This window comes from Notamacropus eugenii, chromosome 6 (assembly GCF_028372415.1).
Source record: "Notamacropus eugenii isolate mMacEug1 chromosome 6, mMacEug1.pri_v2, whole genome shotgun sequence".
Lineage (NCBI taxonomy): Eukaryota > Metazoa > Chordata > Mammalia > Diprotodontia > Macropodidae > Notamacropus > Notamacropus eugenii.
Genome location: NC_092877.1, coordinates 378,134,995 through 378,153,452, shown reverse-complemented (window position 1 = coordinate 378,153,452; position 18,458 = coordinate 378,134,995). Strand labels below are relative to the sequence as shown.

The window sequence follows — 18,458 nt, the reverse complement described above, 5'->3', positions numbered from 1 at the left end:
GACAGGTCCCCACCCACTTCTATCCCTGCCCTCTCTCAGCTGTGTGGCAAGAGCCATGAGCACTTGGGGTGGAACCAAGAGGAAACAGGTGTAAGTTTCAGAGCGGTAGAATTAGCTGCAAGGTTACAAAAAGCTTCATCACAGCTGGTGCCGTCCTGCACCGCATTGGATTGCTAGGGAGGTGGCAGGCTCCCCCTCACCAGAGCAGGAGCCGGTTATGTTCTTGGGTGCACTTGGTTGCACAAGTCCCTTCTAATGCTGAGTTTCTGGGATTCTCTGGCCCCAGGCATGACTCCTTACTCCATCTCATTTTGTGCTGTTTTTATCCATATTTTTCTCTAAATCCTTAATGGAGGATGGACCTACCCAAAGTCCTGGAGGACAAAAAAGGATCTTCATCTTTCCCAAATGCCACTAGGCCTTGCTTCTCTGCCTGCCAATTCTGGGCCCAGCTCACGGCAATTTTGCAGGCTTGTCTGAGACAGGAAGATGGATTGGTTCTCTGGGCTACCCTCACGGCTGTAAGTCAGAGTTGCAGAATTTTCCACCCATTTCCCCCATATACGAATGCTTGGGTCAATTTCTTGGCATTGCTGTGAATTTCCCTTAGGAGATTTTTGTTTTCTCAAGCCTCAAGAGAATGAATAAAACACCATCTATGAACAGAGGCATTGGATTAGCCTTCATAGGGAATCTTCTTTTTCTGTACAGACTCCATGCAGAACAAAAAGATCCTAGGTTTAAAGCTAGAAGAAATCTTAGGAGCCACTTAGTCTAACAGATGGGTAAACTGAGGCCCACAGAAGTCAAGTGACAGAGTGCTTGAGGCAGGATTTGAACCCAGGTACTCTGATTCCAACTCAGAATTTTTTCTATAGTCATTGCAAACTACTTTGGCAAGCACATTTCTTCCTGATTGACACTTTACTGGATTCGGAACAAAGTTATTTCCAGTTAGTTTGTAGTTGGGTTAGAGTAAGGCATCATTATGAACTATACCTGGGAGGAAGCCTACTGGAAGCTTTAAGGCTACTCCAAGTCAACTGCTGTTTTAAAATCAACAAATAATAAACACAGCAGGATTTTCTATTCTCTCTGTCCCTCGATTGCTCTCGTGCCTGTAAACATGTGGTCCTCTCTAGAAAGAAATCTGGGTAAATCAGTCTGTGCTCATCTCAGGTTTTCACCAAGGCTGCCGTGAAGGTGTGCACAGACCATTTCCATGAAAGTCAGCCACTGTACCATGGTCAAAGTTAAGAGAAGTGACCCCACAAGGACTTCTGAAGGTAAGAGAGGAATGTAAGGAGAACTTTGGTTTTCTAATCAAGAGTTTTTTATCGAGTTTAAACATTTTGTTACACTTATCAAAAAAATGAGACGCTCCCTGGGAAAGGTAGGAGCAGGGTTGAGGAAAGCGGTGAATCCAAAAGCCAGGTGCTTGAATCCCAGTGCAAACATTCTATGATGCTGTCACTTAGAGTCAAAGGTAAAAGCAGATAATAACTTTCCTGTGGAAGCCTGAGGTTGGAACAGCAAATTCGATTCGTTGGAAATTTGGGGTAACGTTTTCACTGTAAGTTAGTTTTTCGAATTCAAGCTAAGACATTCACGGCTCCTAAAAGGCCAGAGCTGCCAGGGGCATCGAAGATGAGAAAGCCATCTAGTTTTTTCTTTGTCATCTCCCCCATTAGAATGTAGATCCTTGAGGACAGAGACTTTCTCACCTCTGTTTATCCCCTGAACCTGGTTCAGTGCCTGGCATAAAGTAAGCGCATAATAAATGCTTATCTGCTGATTTACTAATGTAGTTGAGTCCTCCTCTCCCCTGTTATTTGGATCAGCAGAAGGAAAATCCCATAACTTTTTGAAACATGGAGAATTTTGGAATTAGACAAACATGGTGGTTGGAACTGGATCTGAACTGACAATTATGTGAAAACAAAGAAAAAATCCTGAGGCATGAAATATTTGAGGAAGATACTCATGGAGAAAGACTCCCCACTCAGTCCAGTTCCCTTGATGTCCCATCACCAGAAGGGATGGCAAGAGTTAGGGCAGACTAAAATGGTTGTTAAAGAGAGACATGTAAAATGTATACAAATCTGTGGATCCCATTGGGAACAGAACAAAACTGTAGCTGATGTTAAAATCAGGAAAAGGTCTTGATGGGAATTTGCTTAAAGAGGAAATGTTTCCTCTTCTGCTCTATACCAATTAAGTAACCATGAAATGAATTTTCCTCTGATCTTCAGTTTAATTAAACATATACTTATTGTGTGTCTGCTAATTGCTCAGCACTGTGTACTCAAGGCAGCAGTAGGGTAGGAGAATCCACCTTTACTTCTGACCACAGACTCCTGCTCCTGCCAAGCTGACTGAATGACCATCTCTCTAATAGGACTCACTTTGTCACATCTGTAGGCTTTGAGCTGGCCCTACCTGAGGAAGCTGGTAGTAGTTTTTGTTACAGCAGAAAGTGTTTAAGAAACTTCCACATTGTGGGAAGAGTTGCTTTGATTCAAAGCTCTAATTTCTAGTGTTACATGACTGCTGTTCTGATGACTTGGTTGGTTTTTGACTTGTCTCTCCCGACTCCTGGCTTCTGTGTACTGCCTAAGCTTTGCCTGCTTGCTCTATTTGGGATCTTTTAATTTGTGTCCTCACCTTTATTTAGGTAGACCCTGATTCTTGTTTGCCTGCCTGGATTTAGACTCATTTTTCTATCTTTAGCTCTGTAGGTCTTGAACTGTAGCCTGGCCTGGGACTTGATTTTCCATCCAGATCACTGGTTTCCATGTATCTTCTGGTTCCGGGCTCTTCCCTTAACTAATAGCAGACACTGATACCAGGGTCGTTGCATTGGGTAAAACAGCCCTGACTTTGAGGATCCTCTTCTCTTCATGGTTTAGTGCAGAGAGGAGGTAGAAAAGGAGGAAGAAACAAGTTCCCTCCCCTTGGGGAACTTGCAACCTAGTTGGAAAGACAACATGGACCTACATAAAACAATGAGAACCTAAAGAATATCTGTGGGGAACATACGGTGAGTGCTTTGGAACCTTTGGGGGAGAAAGTGTGGTCCAGGAATATAAGCACAGGCTCTGTAGTTGGAGAACCTGGGTTCTAATACTTAACCTCTGAGGGTCTTCCAGTGTCCCTCCCTGCTTTAAACCTGTGATCCTTTGATACTAACTTCAGAGACAAGGTAGATTAGTGGGTCATAAATCACTGGAGGGATCCCAAGGGTGTCTGTCCTTCCTGACAGATAGCTCTTCCTTTATAATCCGGTTTGAGCTGACCTTTCCAGGCTTGTTATATACTCTTCCCCTTCAAATCAGCCATGATTCAGCTAGCCTGCCTGGTCCACTTGCTGTTCCCCACACTCAGAACCTCCTATTTCTGAGACTTTGCACAGGCTGTGGCTATAAGCCTGGAACACACTCACTGATCTTTTCCACTTTTTAGGATCCTTATGCTCCCTTAAGCCTCATTTCAGATGCTACCTCCTATAGAAAGCTATACGGATCTTAATGGTCTCTTCCACCTTCAGTTGTCCTCTATAGATGTAGTTAGCTCTTGCCATTCTAACTCCAGAAAAAAGCAAGTCACTCCCTCCCCTTGTAAGTCACTAAACAACGTATTCTTTAATTGCCTTCTGAGGCTAGAGCCTTAGAGACTGAGAGAGAAGCTTCATCTTGACAAAGGAGAAGGGGATCTGGAATCTTTCCACTTATAATTTTTAAAAATACCATGTGGTTTTTTTGAAAACCTCCTCTCACATGCCAGAAATCTGTGACTCTGCATTCAGCATCTAGAAATTACTTAGAAGTAAAATTCACAGACAGTAGGGAGCCATTGGAAGATGTTGAGAGGGGTAGTGTCACAGTCAAATCTGAACTTTAGGAAAATTACTTTGTCAGCTGAGTAGAAGATGAATTGGGCCTTAAGGCAGGGGGACTAATTAGAAGGCTCTTTCAGTAGTCCACATGAGAGAGGATGAAGACCCCGCCCCCCCATTAGGGTTGTGGATGTCTAAAGAGAGAGAAGAGATAGAGGCAAGACATGCTGTGAAAGTAGAATCAATAAAACTTGGCAACTGATTGAAAATGTGAGGCAAGGGGTGGAGGAGGAGTCTGAGGTATGAACCTGGGTCTGAGGAAGAGGGTGGTGCCCTCTGCAGAAACAGGGAAGCTTGGAAGAGGGGTGGTTCTGTTCTGTACTCTTTAAGTTTGAGATGCCTCTGGGACATCCAATATGAAGTACGTAACAAGCAGGTGGGGATGATGCCAGCCTGGAGCTTAGGAGAGAGATTAGGGCTGGATAAAGAGATTTGAGAGTCATCTGAGTAAAGATTACTGAACTGATGGGAGCTAATGAGATGGCCAAGAGGGAGGGTGAAGAGGGAGGAGAGAAGAGTGCTCATGGCAGAGACCCGGGGATAGCCACAGCCACGTACACATTTGTGTATCTCTACATACAAATGCACCAAGTATTGGTGACAGGATCAGTATAGTTTTTGGAAAGATCTATCTTGTTCTAAAGGTCCAGAATAGACAAAAAAAAGTGTAATGGAATAGCACCATGTGCTGAAATCCAGGAGCCAAGGGGTGAAGTGTGGTACAAGGCATCTATGCAGGGAAAGAGAGAAGCGATATCTTTGTGGGAATTCACTGTAGACCATCAGGCTGAAAGAAGGAAATGGATGAGGAGACTGGATGTCAGGCCACAAACCTGGCCCAGAAGCAGAGCAAAGGGAAATCTGGATTCTCCAAGCAGCTGCTGGATTTTTTTCTGTGCCAGTCTTGACTTGTCATAATGCTCATCTATTCTTTGGAAGGTGGAGGAAACAATAAGGTAAACTGCTATTTTAAACCTTATTTTGATCAATAAGAAAGGTCTGATGGGATACATTAAAACAACAGGTGCTTTGAGGACAAAAGAGCATTGTGAAAGCAGGGGAGAAAAATGGGGTACTATCTGACTTGCACCCAGATTCTGAGAGGGGGAATTTCAGAGAATCCAAATTTGTGATTATGATTCTGAATTACAGAAAGGGAGGTGGAGGTCTGATGCTGGGGCTGCCCCAGGAGGGGAGGGATTCTATTTTGCTGTGGAGGAGGGAGCGATCGCTCAGCGGAGGATACCTACTGAGTCACCTCTTGGAGAGATGGATTTTAAAGTCGCCGTCGGCTAAGAGATTCTGTGGTGTGATGTGCCTAGAACCCAGTCATCCTGACTCTCGGTTCAATGATCATCCCATTACACAATCCTGCGGGGTTGGCTAAAATTTCCAAAGAAAGACAGCTTGTCCCCTTGGAGCTGAGGTCCAGGTGGGGTAGAAGGGGAGTGTTCTTGGAGGTTGAAGTCCTCACCCACAGCACTGCCATTGACTCTGAGAAGTCTGACTACTCTTCAGACAGTGAGACAAAGAAGGGCCCTTTTCTTCCAGTCTTTTCCATAACCTCCTCCCTCCCTTACCTCTGGCTTTTCCCTCAGGAGAAGATCCAGGGCTATGCCTTACGGGACTGGGCAGGCTTTGCATGACTGGGTGTGGTTTTGGGTTCCCAAGGGAACATTCCCAGTTTCTCACCGAATTTTCCCTCCACTAATACCCTGAATCTTTTTTAATGGGGTCAGCTCAATGGCAAAGTATAGGGCTTGGAGTCAAGAAGACCTGAATGCAAATCCCACCTCAATCACTTGCTAGCTATATGAATGACCTGGACAAGTCATTTTACCTCAGTCTCAGATAATTTCCTTATCTGGAAAATGGGAATGATAAAACCCCCACCTTACAGGGTTATAGTGAGTCTCAAAAGAGCCATGTGGCATATGTAAAGTCCTTTGCAAACCTTAAAGGAATATATAAACATTGGCCATTATTATTATTTTATCTTAGAGATAAGGCTTCAAAGGTAAATACCAGGAGGAGTAACAGACTGATTTAAATTCACATGACTGAGATCTCTCTCCCTTCCGGAGAGAAATAGAAGACACGGTGGAAGCTGGGCAGGGACACCTGAAGTCAAGGAGGAAGTGAGGTGAAGGCTCCATGGAATAGTTATTTAACTGTCACAGTAGAAAGAGCACTGGATTCAGTGAGAGTAACCGGCTTCCAATACCAGCCCTTCCACTCTTGAGCTAAGTGACCAGAGGGCATCCCTACTCCCTGAGCCTGTTTCTTCATCTGTAAAATGGTGCGATAGGAGTAGATAGTCTATGAAGGTCTTTTCGGCTTTGAATCTTGGATTGTTGGACTAAATAACAGGTAGGACACCTTCCAGCTCTTGGTCTGGAAGGAAGCCTTAGACATCTTCCTCGTCCATCTTCCTCCCCATTACAGAACCTCCTGTGTCCACAATCCCCTCACCAATCTGCAGACTCCTTCAAGGTCATAAGGCTGGATCGTCTTGACCAAATTCATCAACAATAATTTAAATACATTATCAAATGCCTTTTGTATGGGAAGCGCTGGGCTAATATTCAAGGTTTAGAAAAGACATAGTGCCTGGCCTCATGGCGATCACAGTCTGGAGAAGGATTAGGAAACCTGAGTCTCTGTGATGGGCAGAAAGATGGCTGGGGACGATGTCTATGGCTTCCTTCCACTCTGAGATTCTATGATCAGGTATCACTGCTCTTTTTTATCTCTCCTTTGGATCTACAAGTGGGAAGAGGAACTTCCCATAGTAAATTAGGGTTTGCTTATGACCTAGAAAAGTCTCCCTCATCCTCATTGCCTTGTGACAGCTGTTACAGGCCCCTTCCATCCTGGTGGTCACCATATAGCAGCACTATCCTTTGGTATCTGGGACTGGGAGCTTACCTATCCTGTCTGGCTCTGCACTGAAGTCTGGGATGCTCTTGTCACTCAAGTGAGACTGACTGTGTCCCGTCACCTACAAAGAAATGACAGACCAAGCACAAGAATGAACAGGGAACAGGCTGACCCTGCTCTTTTCAGACTATTTCTGAACAGGAGGTGTGGGCAGGGACCATCCCTGACACTGAGCTGTGAGGATCTGTTGTTGGTCAGTCATCCCAGTTGTGTCTGACTCTTGGTGACCCCATTTGGGAGTTTCTAGGCAGAAACTGGAGTGGTTGGCCATTTCCTTCTCCAGCCCATTTTACAGATGACACAATACCGAGCCTCAGACATGTTACCTTTCCTGGATACCTCTAATTCAATGAGATTGGACAGTATGTGCCAGTGTCCCTCCAGAATTCCCCTTCAACTACATCTTCCTTTCCACATTAATGCCTACTTTTCTCAGTCATAGGAAGCCCAGTGATCTGTTGATCTGTTGGATGACTAAGTCCAGTTTGTGGTCTGTGGAATGTATATCTGAAGGAGAGGAGAGGAGAGAGGGAATGAGAGGGAAAGAAAGACAGGGAAGAGACAGAGTGAGGAGAATTCTGGTAATTACAAATAAAGTTTCCAGATTGGAGCTCTGGAAGTAGGTTGTACTGTTGAAGGCAGGGACTGCTGTGTCCTTTGTATGAGAAGCACTGGGCTGAGATACAAGGTTTAGAAAAGACACCATGCCTGCCTGCATGGAGCTCATAATCTGCTAAAGGGATAGGACAAGGAAATTTGAAAATATGAAGGTGCTGTAATGTTAATGAAAGTTAAAAATCTTCCTGCCCATTAATAAGCCTCAGCTGGAGCCTGTTAAGGGAAACATGATTAGGGGAGGCTTGTTTTGTAGGAAGGCTCATGCCTTTTGTTAATTAATGAGGTGCTGGGTCATGAAGGTTGAGCCCTCTGGCTCTGAGAAGTGTATATATACTCTGAGGTGAGGTTTTGCTTTGGGGGTTTGGAAGAAGGTCCATGTGCCAGATGAAACTTTGGGTAGCTGTTAAAGAGTCCCTTCTCCCCCTTGTTTTGAAAACCAAGACGTTGGAGCTTCTCTCTCTGGTAACTATGTGTGTAAGCAATGGTCAGGCAGTTGGATCTGTCTGTTGTTCTGTGATGGATGTATTGCTTATGGTCAGACAGTTGGAAGTCCTGTCTTTATTGGTTTTTATTTCTCTGCTTGTATATGTGATATCTGCTGGTGAATATAATTAAAGAAGATTGTTGACCCCTCAAAAGCTACTTTCCTTTTAGAAAAGCAGATCTAAGAACCTGTGCTAGCAGGTCATCCTGGACGTGCTAGGGTGCTTGCTGCTACATATGCACATGCAACATACTGTCATTGCTATTATTAATTTCTTTATCATTATTAATTGCCACTAAGTAGCACAGTGGAGAGATGTTGGATGGCTTGAATTCAGGCAGACCTGAGTTCACATCCTGCCTCAAAAGTGTCCTGGTTGTATTTACTTTGTGACTTTCAGCAAGTCATTCAATGTTTCTCATTCTTCTCATCTGCAACGTAAATTAATGATAATATGGACCTCCCAGGACTGTTGTGAGGATGAAATGAGATTTCCCCCCTACCCTAAAGAGCTATTATCCCCTGCCCACTGGGTGCCGTCTTGGAGGAGGCAGGCAGAGTCCTGACGTTGTCCAGACTAAGTCCTCAAGGGATCAGTGTCACAGGAGGAAACAGGCTTTTGACAGGTGGTCATCGTCTCAAATAAATCTGGTTTTAGTCCCGGTCCCTGGGGCCACAGAGACCTTTAGGGGTTGACATAGATACTTTGGAGAGTCTGCAGGAAAGTGAGGAACTGTAGGAGGGTATAAAGAAGCTAGGGAGGCTTAGTCAGGAGATTCAGATTCAGATTCCCATACTAGTTGTCTTCAAGTGCCTGAAGGGATCACAGTGGGGAGAGAAATGAGATGAAAGGTAGAACTAGGAGGAACCAAATATAGATATCCAAAGAGGGCAGTCTAGACCCAAGGTCTGGCACAAACTTCCTAACAATTAGCGCTGTTCCAGAGTGGAAAGCAGTGGGCTCTTCCCCAACCCACCTAGCACTGGCTACTTACTGGCCATGTCTTTGAGGGCATCCTTTCTCAGGTATGGATGGGATATCTCTGAGGCCTCTTCCAACTTTGAAATGCAATGATTCTGATATGAGGTCTTAATCAAAGGAGTTTCTAACTAGCTAGTTAGATAGGTGGATGAATAGAAGGATAGATGGATGCATGGATAGATACATGGACAGATGAGTGGATGGATAGATAAGCAACTCTGAAGAAATTTGCAATCATATCTTTAGATGCATAGTTAGATGGATAGATGAATGGATAGTGGATGGATGAATGAATGGATAGATGAATGGCTAGATGGATGGCTAGATGGCTAGATGGATGGATAGATGGATAAGTGGCTGGACAGATAGATGATTGGATGAATGAATGGATGGATGGATGGATGAATAGATGGATGGATGGATGGATGGGTGGATGGACAGATAAATGATTGGATGGATGGATGGATAGATGGATGGATGGATGGATGGATGGATGGATGAATGCATGGATAGATGGATGGATGAATGGATAGATTGATGGATGGATGGATAAATGGATGAATGGATGGATGAATGGATAGATTGATGGATGGATAAATGGATGAATGGATGGATAGATGGATAGGTGGATGCATAGATGGATGGATGGATGGATGGATGGATGGATAAATAATTCATTAGGTAGTTACTGTGTACCAGGCACTATGCTAAGCACCGGAATATAAATACAAACAAGCAAGATAGTCTTTACCCTTGAAGGTCTCAGAGTCTCTCTGTGTGTCAGGTGGGACTTGATTAATCAAGTGGATGAAAGTCTCCATTCAGAAACTCTAATTGTAGATCCCTCTCCCTATAGGGGATGGGCACACCCACTGGCATCATGCTAAGAGGACAAAATGCAGCTTCTGATAAACTCTTAGTGGTGGCAGCTGCCTCCAAAATGAAGGGCTTGGCTAGGAAGATGGATTCCAATGGGATGAACACCCCCCCCCCCCTTTTGCACTGGCCTATAAAAGGGAGCCATCAGATATTCTCAGGCTCATTGCCTTTTTCTATCTTTACCCTTTGGTTTTACTTCTGGAGAGATCCAAGTGGAGAAGACTGAGGGGGAAGCAGATTGGGAAACTATTTAGGAATGAGATGAATGAAATAGCGCCTTGGAGCAGAAGTGAAAGAGAGTTTCTCAAGAGAATTCTTGGCTACCATCAGCCTTTTTTTTCTCTTTTCTGAGCAAGCCAAAATCAAGGACCTGTTCTGAAGAGATGGTGTTAACCTGGGCAGTGGTGGGGTACCCTAGTATAGCCTATTGGAGTGGCACAGGTCTGCCCACTTGACCTAAGAGGGAAGTTCATGGACAAAGTCATCCCTAAACCCCTGCCTGCTGGGTGAGAGAGAGGAGGTTTCCTTGGCAGTGGCATCCCAAAATATACCCTTCTAGCCAAAGAGGGGAGAGTTCTTGGCCAGCTGCCTCTCAACTAATACCAAGCTGATGACTTGGGGGAGCGGTATCTCTCAACTGGAGGAGGGAAGGTTTCTGAACAGCATGTCTCTTGGAGAAACTGAAAGAAAGCCTCTTTCTCCCTTCCCCACTTTCTTTAAAACTGGAAACGTGGGAGGTAAGAAAGTTCTGTTGTCCACATTCCTAGGTGATAAGGGTTGTGACCTAACATGGACAGGTGAGAGGTCAGAAGCTAATGGGCAGGCCCAAGGAGCTGTGTGAGGAAGGGCCTATCAGAGAGAAGAACCTGGAGTCACATGGCCAGGGGACAGTACCCTGGGAGATCCAAAGTTAGGAAAACAGTGTAAGAAGCCCCATCTTCCTGCACGTGCTGTAGTCTTTCTGTAACCTCCTGGGGAGGCCACCCGGCCACTTGGGGAATGGATGTAAAGATTAAGAAAAGCTTTCCTGATTTCACAACAGGTATTGTTCTGTATTTAAGGTGAGCATGTTTCTAACTGTTGGGGGTTTGTTAGTCATACTCACTTCTAACAACAGGAAGGAAGAGGAGCCATGAAAAGAGGAGCAAACAGTTTGGAACTTTTCAGCCTCCACCTCCATTCCAATGAGTAATTTGGACACCTGCAGGTTCAATAATGAAGGGGTGGCCTGTCCTGCCTGGCAGTTCCAACGTATATTTCCCTTTGAGGGTCGATTATGGGGTGCAACAATTACTCTGGAGACACTATATAGGACCTTATAGGATACAGGGATTCTCCAGGACAGCCCCAAGTTCTGTTCCCTTCTGAGGGGAACCAAACACAGGAGGTGTCTGAGGCTGGAGAATTCTGGGACTCAAGTGGAAAAGTGGGAGCCAATGAAGAGGGAAAAGAATTCTCTTCATTGCTTGTGGACTCCTAAGCCCTGGATAGGTGCTCTACGTTTGTTTATGGGCTTTTCAGTTATTTGCATCTTCTGCTATGTCTGTAGAGTGAAGAAAAGACTGCCTTGTACTTGGGATACGTTTGTCACATTTACATATTTTCTACATTTTGGTTGTAAGTTGTTCATTGGTTGTAAATTGGGGGCCCTATTACCTACATTTGTGGAAACCTAGACATGAATCATATTCTAGGATTTCTCAAAGTGAACTCCGGGTGGGGGCATAATAATTAATTGATCAATAAAGATTTATTAAGTGCCTACTAGGTGCCATGTGAGCTCAGAGCATAGGAGACCCTGGCCATGGGGTTACAGGAATCAATTTTTGAAATATTACAAGTTGGCCTTTATGGTGGCTTCTAGAAAACTGTACTGTGATGGTAAGTGTGACTCCCATAGTTGTCCATTTTTTAGGAGTGGAACCCTTAGGGGCCTTGGGCTTATTTAGTTCTTCCTGGGCCCACTTAGTACATCTGTGTTCGCCGTGCTGCTACGTATTGCCTGAAGAGACGAGGAGAGCCCAAGAGGCCCTAGAACAACCTAGGAGGTCTGCCCTTTTCTGCTCTTTCCCTAGCCAGTACCTACCTTTGACATTTTAAAAGGGTCCTTTGTACTTTCATCACTGTCCCCCTTTTCATTCCTAGGGATGATGTTAATCAAAAGTGGACTGTCATTTTTGCCACAATTTTCCTCAAGCATCTTTTCTTCTTTATTCCATTAGGAGATCACAGGAACTCTCCATCTGGAGTGGAGAAGAGACAGAGTGAGATGTGACTTTCTGGCATTCTTGTGAAAGGTGTGAGATACATAGATGAGGGGCCGGAGGATTCCCAGGCCATCCAAAAGAGAGTGAAGGAGGGAGCTCTGATTACTGCTAACAGGTTAAGGGAGTCCAAGTTATTATCTTTATTATTATCCATTTATTAATAATGAAAAGAGTCCATTACTATATCCAAATGTTTTTTGACCCATGATTTTGTTGGTAAAGAAACAGAGTTTTGCAAAGTCATCTTCTCATTCTCTCCTCCTGAGTCATCCAAGTCCAGGGGAAATACAAAAAGTCAAGAAGACTGGATGGCAGTGGCCTAGCATGTGTAACCAATGACTTTGATCTTTCTAAATCAAGCTCTTTCCCAGGTCTCAGTTTGTCTGAGGCCACACCCATTCAATGACTAAGTGCTAGGTAAGAACTGAGACAAAAGATGAAATCATCTACCATCACAAAAATGTCAGTCTGGTATGGGAAGGCCAAGTTTCTGCCCAGAACAGAAGGTAAATGCTATTGATCCTCTGGCCATCAAAACCTAACAATGAGCCACTGAGGCTTGGGCTGGGGGCTGTTATTGGCCATGAAATGAAAGTCAGGGCGATTTAAGTCAAGTAGCACCATTTGAAACAGAACAGACTTTTTAAAAGTCTGTTTTTTCAGAGCTATATTTCAAGAAATCATAAATGAGAACTGCACAGTATAAAAAGTAAATTGTCCCAGCTTTTGGGGGGAAAAATAAGTAAAATTTTCTAAAAATCTAAGATATTTTGTGGTTTGGAAGCTGGATTTTTAAAAATTTACTTTTATGTTTTTACTTCCTTTTGAAAATATGTTTAAGGTGAAGTATTAGCAAATGCCAAATCACCACACAGCTGCACACAAATACTTGCTGAATTGAAATAAATTCTCTATATTTCAGCCGTTCTTAACCTTTATTTGTGTCATGGTGAAACCTTTGACAGCCTTAGTGAGGCCTATGGGATCTTCATAATCATGTTCTTAAATGAACAAAATAAAATACATAGCATTGCAAAGGAAACAAATTATTCTGAAATATACTATCAAAATATTTTTTAAAATCTCAAATTCATGGATCCTTTGGAATTTTTCCATAGACCTCATGGATCTGAGGTTTAGAAACCCTGACATAGAAGAACAGTAAATTTAGCATACATGTATTAAAAGATATTAAACAGCAGTCTTGAAATAATATACCATATTGATGCCTTGTACAATGAGTATCTTTATAATATAGTACTGGACTGTATGAACGGAAGCTGGAGGTGAGAGATGGTAGGTCAGCAGAGAAGTCAGGAAAGGCAGATAAAGCAATGGAAGCTATTAAGATCATCCAATGAAGTAGTACAGAGAGAGAAGTAAAGAGGAGCCAGGGCAGAGCTAAGGAGAAAAGGAGAAATCAGATCCATAGGAGGAGAACCAGGAGAGGGGAGAGCCATAGTATTGTCCCCATTTGACCTATCAGAAAACTGAGGCCCATAGAGATTAAGCCAAATAAGCTGGAGAAGGAATTTAGAAAGGAGCCAGGGGCTTTTGATCTGTAGACACTCTTGCCTCCTTCAAGCAGTAGAACGTTGATTTCAATGGCCAGTTCTCAAACTGCAGTTGGGCAGCAAAGGTAGAAGAGGGAAAACGGCAGCACCCATGCAGAGAAGTCAAAGGTGAGTGCCATTTATCTGATAGGGATAGCATCCCTCCTGTGTTTGGCTTCACTCTCATTAGGGACCTCTAAGTTCTCATAAAGGACCTTTAGGTCTTGGGGCAGAATCTGTCACTGGATGAGAAACTCCTGGATCCCTGAGGCTTTAGCACCTCCTGGACTGAGCCACTTCCCTGCAGCTGCCTGGACAAAGTCTTGTTATTTGAATTTCAAAGCCTAGGTCCATTTGCATGGATTTGTCTATAAAACTGAATTCAGTATCCTCCTCTGTGGTTATTTGCCTAGCAATATCCAGGATATGGTCTGGGGTCATTACATGTCACAGCATCTCTGTAATAATGATGAAAATGATGCTGATACTACTAATAAGGATAATAGGTAATAATGACAAATGTTGGAGGGGCTGCAGGAAAACAGGTACAGCTACCCATGCATTGTTGGTGGAACTGTTTCTCCATCTAACCATTCTGGAAAGCAGTTTGGAACTATGCTCCCAAAGTTGCTACACTATGCCTTCCCTTTGCGACAAGCTAAACCACTAGTAAGCCTGTGCTCCACAGAGATCAAAGAAAGAGGAAAAGGACCTGTATCTATAAAAATATTTATAACAGTCCATTTTGTTGTAGCCAAAGAATTGGAAAACAAGGGGGTTCCCATCAGTTGGGAAATGGCTCAACAAATTTTGCATATGTATGCAGTGGAATACTACTGTGCTGTAAGAAATAGAGAAACAGTTTGAGAGAAACCCGGGAAGATATGTCTGATTGCTGCAGAGGGAAGTGAGCAGAACAAGTTATACAAAGACTTTGATACTATCAAAATGACCAGTTCTGAAGGTGTGAGGACTCTGATCTGAACAATGGTTGTCCAGAGGACTGCTAAAAATGCTGTTCTCCTCATTACAAAGGGGTGATGGGCCAACACACAGAAGGAGGTGCAGATTTTTGGCAGGGCCAGTGGAAATGTCTGTTTTGCTTGACCAAGCTTACTGGATACAAGGGTTTTGTATTTCTTTTTTTTCCCTCCATTTGTGGTAGGGAGAAAAAAGAAATTCTTGATAATTAAAAAAATAATAGTAGCTAACATTTATTGTAGCAAAATGTCCTTCGTGTATGTCCTCATTTAAGACTCAGCTTAGTCTTGTGTTAGGTGCTCTTGTTAACCCCTTTTGCAGATGGAGAAACTCTTCTTGAGTCACAAGACCTGTCCATGGACAGCAGAGCTTCAGACAAGTTTGAATTGAAGTCTTCCTGACCTCAAGTCCTTGCTGTGTTTGTCCTTCGTGTTTGGAAAGGACCATGACCTCAGAGAAATGATGACATGACTACCACTAGACTTTGTTTTGAGTGAGGGAGGGCTGTGCAAGGTCACCAGCCTCACTTCTCCTCCAGAGCCATCTGGATCCAGTGACCTCAAGTCCAACACTAACGCAATGACCAATGGCCAGTTTTGGAAACTCCTCTGGGCCTCTGTTTCCTCAAGTGAGCTCATCTCCAAACTTCCTGTCAGCTCTAATGTTCTATTATTCCATATTTCTTTGTGACGACCCCGCTTCAGTACGAAATGGCTAATTTGGTCCCTGGGGCTCTGCTTTCCCTACTAAAGTACTCCTCTGAGGTCTCCTTGGATTATGGAGGTGAAGCTGAGGTCCTGAAGATGAGGCAGGTTGTACCAAGTTACCACCTGTGCTGGTTATTGCTGAGCACAGAAGTACTTGTGAATGGGGGATGGGTTTCCTTCATCACAGCCACCCCTGAATATTGTCTACTAAGGTATAGAGGGGAAGAGCTTGGAGAAGCCATGCCTAGAGAAATCAATGGCTGGGTCTTTATGGTTCCTTCATCCAATTGGAGTTTGCCCCTCCCCCCCAGGTGTCCTTGCTAAGCAGAAAAGGAAAATAGGAACAGGATAAATTTAGGTTTCTGGGCGTAACTGGAAGGGTCCAGGGCTCTGCTCCTCACTGCCAGCTCCCCTGCCTCCCCCAGGAGTGTGCCAGGTGGATCACTTTCAGACTTTCCCAAGGTCAGTTACTTTCCTGGAGGAGGACATGGGATGGAAGAGTGGCTGCTCTGAGGTCATACCAGAAGCTGCATGGACCCAAGGCTCCAAGTCAGAGAATTACCTGCAGAAGTCTCAGCTTTTGTGTGTCCTAGGTCTCCGTCTGTGCAAATGGAAACCAGGTTTATACTTTCCTCGATGCAAATCGTAGCATCAATAACTTGTATTCATTTCCTTACACGAGGAGATAATTTGACTTTGGGATCCAGTGCGGTCCAGTAGTAAGAGGCAGGACTGGAGTCACGAAGGGGTTGAGGAGGCTGTTGTTGAAGTGTCTCCTCGGGTTTGCTCTCAGGGAAATCCCTGTAAGCCTCAGGCATCAGCAAGTCCATAAGTTAACTACTCAGGGCTATTTGTGAAAGGAATTGTCAGTAGAGGAAATCCTGGGTCCTTGAAGTCTGGAGGTATTTGTTTACTGAGGTAAATGAGAACTGAGATGACCAGGCCGTGTTGCTGTCCTTTCCTATGCCCTTTCTGCCTGCTCTCTAGCTCAGCTGGACTGGGCATTTGTTCCCAGACACATACACCTTCTGCTTCCATGGAACCTCCACAGAGACTTGCTGACTCCTGAGGCCAGTCTCTGACTCTAGCCAGGCAGAAGGGGCTGAGACAAGGGGCCAAGAGACAAGCAGAAGGATGGCCCTCCGAGGTCTGCTGATTGGTCTGGGAGATGCGTGGTCTGGTAGCTGGTTTCTGACCTATGCCTCAGCTCTTACCTCAAGTCAGGATTCCCAGTCTGGGGAATTCTGTGGTTTCTGGTATTTTACTTATATAGTCTCCTATACTTTACTTATAGCCTTAAATATCAATAGAGTCTGCTTCTTACCCATTATTTCCCAGGAAAAAGGGGCAGTAAGCCATCTAAGAGCATGTATGCTGGGAGGGAGGGCAGTGGGTTTGGAGTCTGAGGATCTGGAGGCAACAGGTGAAAACAATGAGCTGGATTTAATATGATAAAGTCTGAAATGGAGTTAAGAAAAAAATCTACCTGTATGGACAAGTATAGGATGGGAGATAGAGCGAGATGGTAGTTCTCATGAAAAGTGTGATGTGGCAGCTACAAATGGTGTGATCTCAGCCTTTCTTAAGAGGCTGTGTCCAGGACCAGAGAAACCATTGTGCTGTCCTGCTCTGACGTGACTGGACCATGTGTGGAGTCTTGTGCTCAGTCCTGGCACCTGGGTTTCAAGAAGGACATTGATGACTGGCAGGGGAGGGTGAGCAGATGGTGAGGGGACTTGGGGCCATGCCACAAAAAGAAGAGCTGGAGGACCCGAGATCATTGAAGCAGGAGAAGGGGAGACTCGGGCTTAGGAGGGCTGACCATGAGAGGTTTCTGCAGGTATTGGAGGGCTGCTTTAGAAAAGAGGGAAGAGACTTGCTTTGCCTGGTCTCAGAAGGTAGGAACAATATGGAGCAGAGGCAGAGGGTCCAGTTTTGGCTCAATGTCAGGAAAAACCTCCAAACTGATAGAGCCATTCAAAGTGGGGAGGGGGTGGTTCTTGCTCACCAGAGGTTCTCCAGCAGAGAGGAGGGGACCTTTTGTTAGAGATACTCTAACTCAAGGGATACTTAGGGCATTCTCCATCAGGTCTGAGTTAGATTAGAGGTCCTCAGGGGGTCTTTCTAACTTGGAAATTCTGTGAATCCATGAACTCTGTGTCTTCTGCTTTCTCACAATGTAACTTCAGGTCCATTACTTAAGCATTCTGGGCTTCAGTTTCCTCTCTGTGGAGATTTGGACTAGATCCAAGTCCAAAGCCATAAGCTCCCTTCCGGCTTGGATCCTATGACTTTTTTTCTGCAGAGAACAAGGCTCTATGTAAAGAAATGCTGATGGATCAATCTGTTGGAAACACTCCTGTCTATTTGGAAACAGAAGAACGCAAATAAAAAGAAAGCAAAGGAAAGGGAAGAAACAAGCAGGAGGAGAAGAGAGAGAGGAAAACAGAGACAGGCGGAAATAAAGACAAGGAGACAGAAAAACAGGGAGAGATAGACATAGAAGAAGAGAGGGAGAGAGAGATGGGGGGAGACAGAGAGAGAGAGAGACAGAGACAGAGACAGAGACAGAGAGAGATTAGAAAAAAATCAACCTCTAGATAGTAACAGTTTATTTCTGTGGTCAGTTTAAAATGCTGGTTGGATGGGAAATGCGATGATGAAGAACAGGTGAGTGTGATATTAAATTCTTTTCCCTGGACGTGAAGGCTAATTGAGCCTGTACCAGATATCTGTGATATTACAGCTGACCTTCACAAGCTTACGTTTAGTTGTAAGTTGCTTCTTCCCTGAGCAGAGACGTATTTCTTCAGGTTTGCTCGTTTGTTGCCTGCTGATTCGTTCCTTGGTTCATCCATCTCTCCCTCCACCCAGCAAACACCTGTGGAGCACGTCCTCAGTGGGAGGCCTGGTGCCTGGTACTCTGCGGAACATGAAGCCCTCCCACTGTTCCCCCAAAGGTCCCTTCCTTCAAGAACCTCATCACTCTGACCCAAATGCCTCTATGTGGGTGGCAGAGATAGCTTACTTACATGGAACTGAATTGTCTCCGTTGATTGGTTCAGGGCCTCTATTTCTGATTAAAGATGTTTAGCCAGAAGAGCTCTGGGTTCCTTGAGCACACTTGTGTCCTGTCTGATGTTTGCCCAGCA

The 18,458-nt window shown here is 44.5% G+C and overlaps 1 protein-coding gene across 10 annotated transcripts in view; it reads right to left on the bottom strand.

Annotated features, from left to right (window-relative positions):
• Positions 1-18,434, bottom strand: part of ANO7 (anoctamin 7) — a 79,158-nt gene extending 60,724 nt beyond the window's left edge. For 4 of the 10 annotated variants that reach the window (XM_072618806.1, XM_072618807.1, XM_072618801.1 and 1 more), the window contains exons 1-3: positions 18,339-18,434; positions 11,885-12,041; positions 6,824-6,896 (exon numbers count right to left, since the gene is read on the bottom strand). In XM_072618806.1, the coding sequence (XP_072474907.1) occupies positions 6,824-6,896; positions 11,885-11,998 (187 nt within the window). In that variant the 5' untranslated portion in view covers positions 11,999-12,041; positions 18,339-18,434. Of the gene's footprint in view, positions 1-6,823; positions 6,897-11,884; positions 12,042-18,071; positions 18,160-18,338 lie in introns of those variants that run through there. The other 6 variants (XM_072618802.1, XM_072618804.1, XM_072618799.1 and 3 more) reach the window with 4 other exon arrangements.
• Positions 18,435-18,458: the final 24 nt, after the last annotated feature.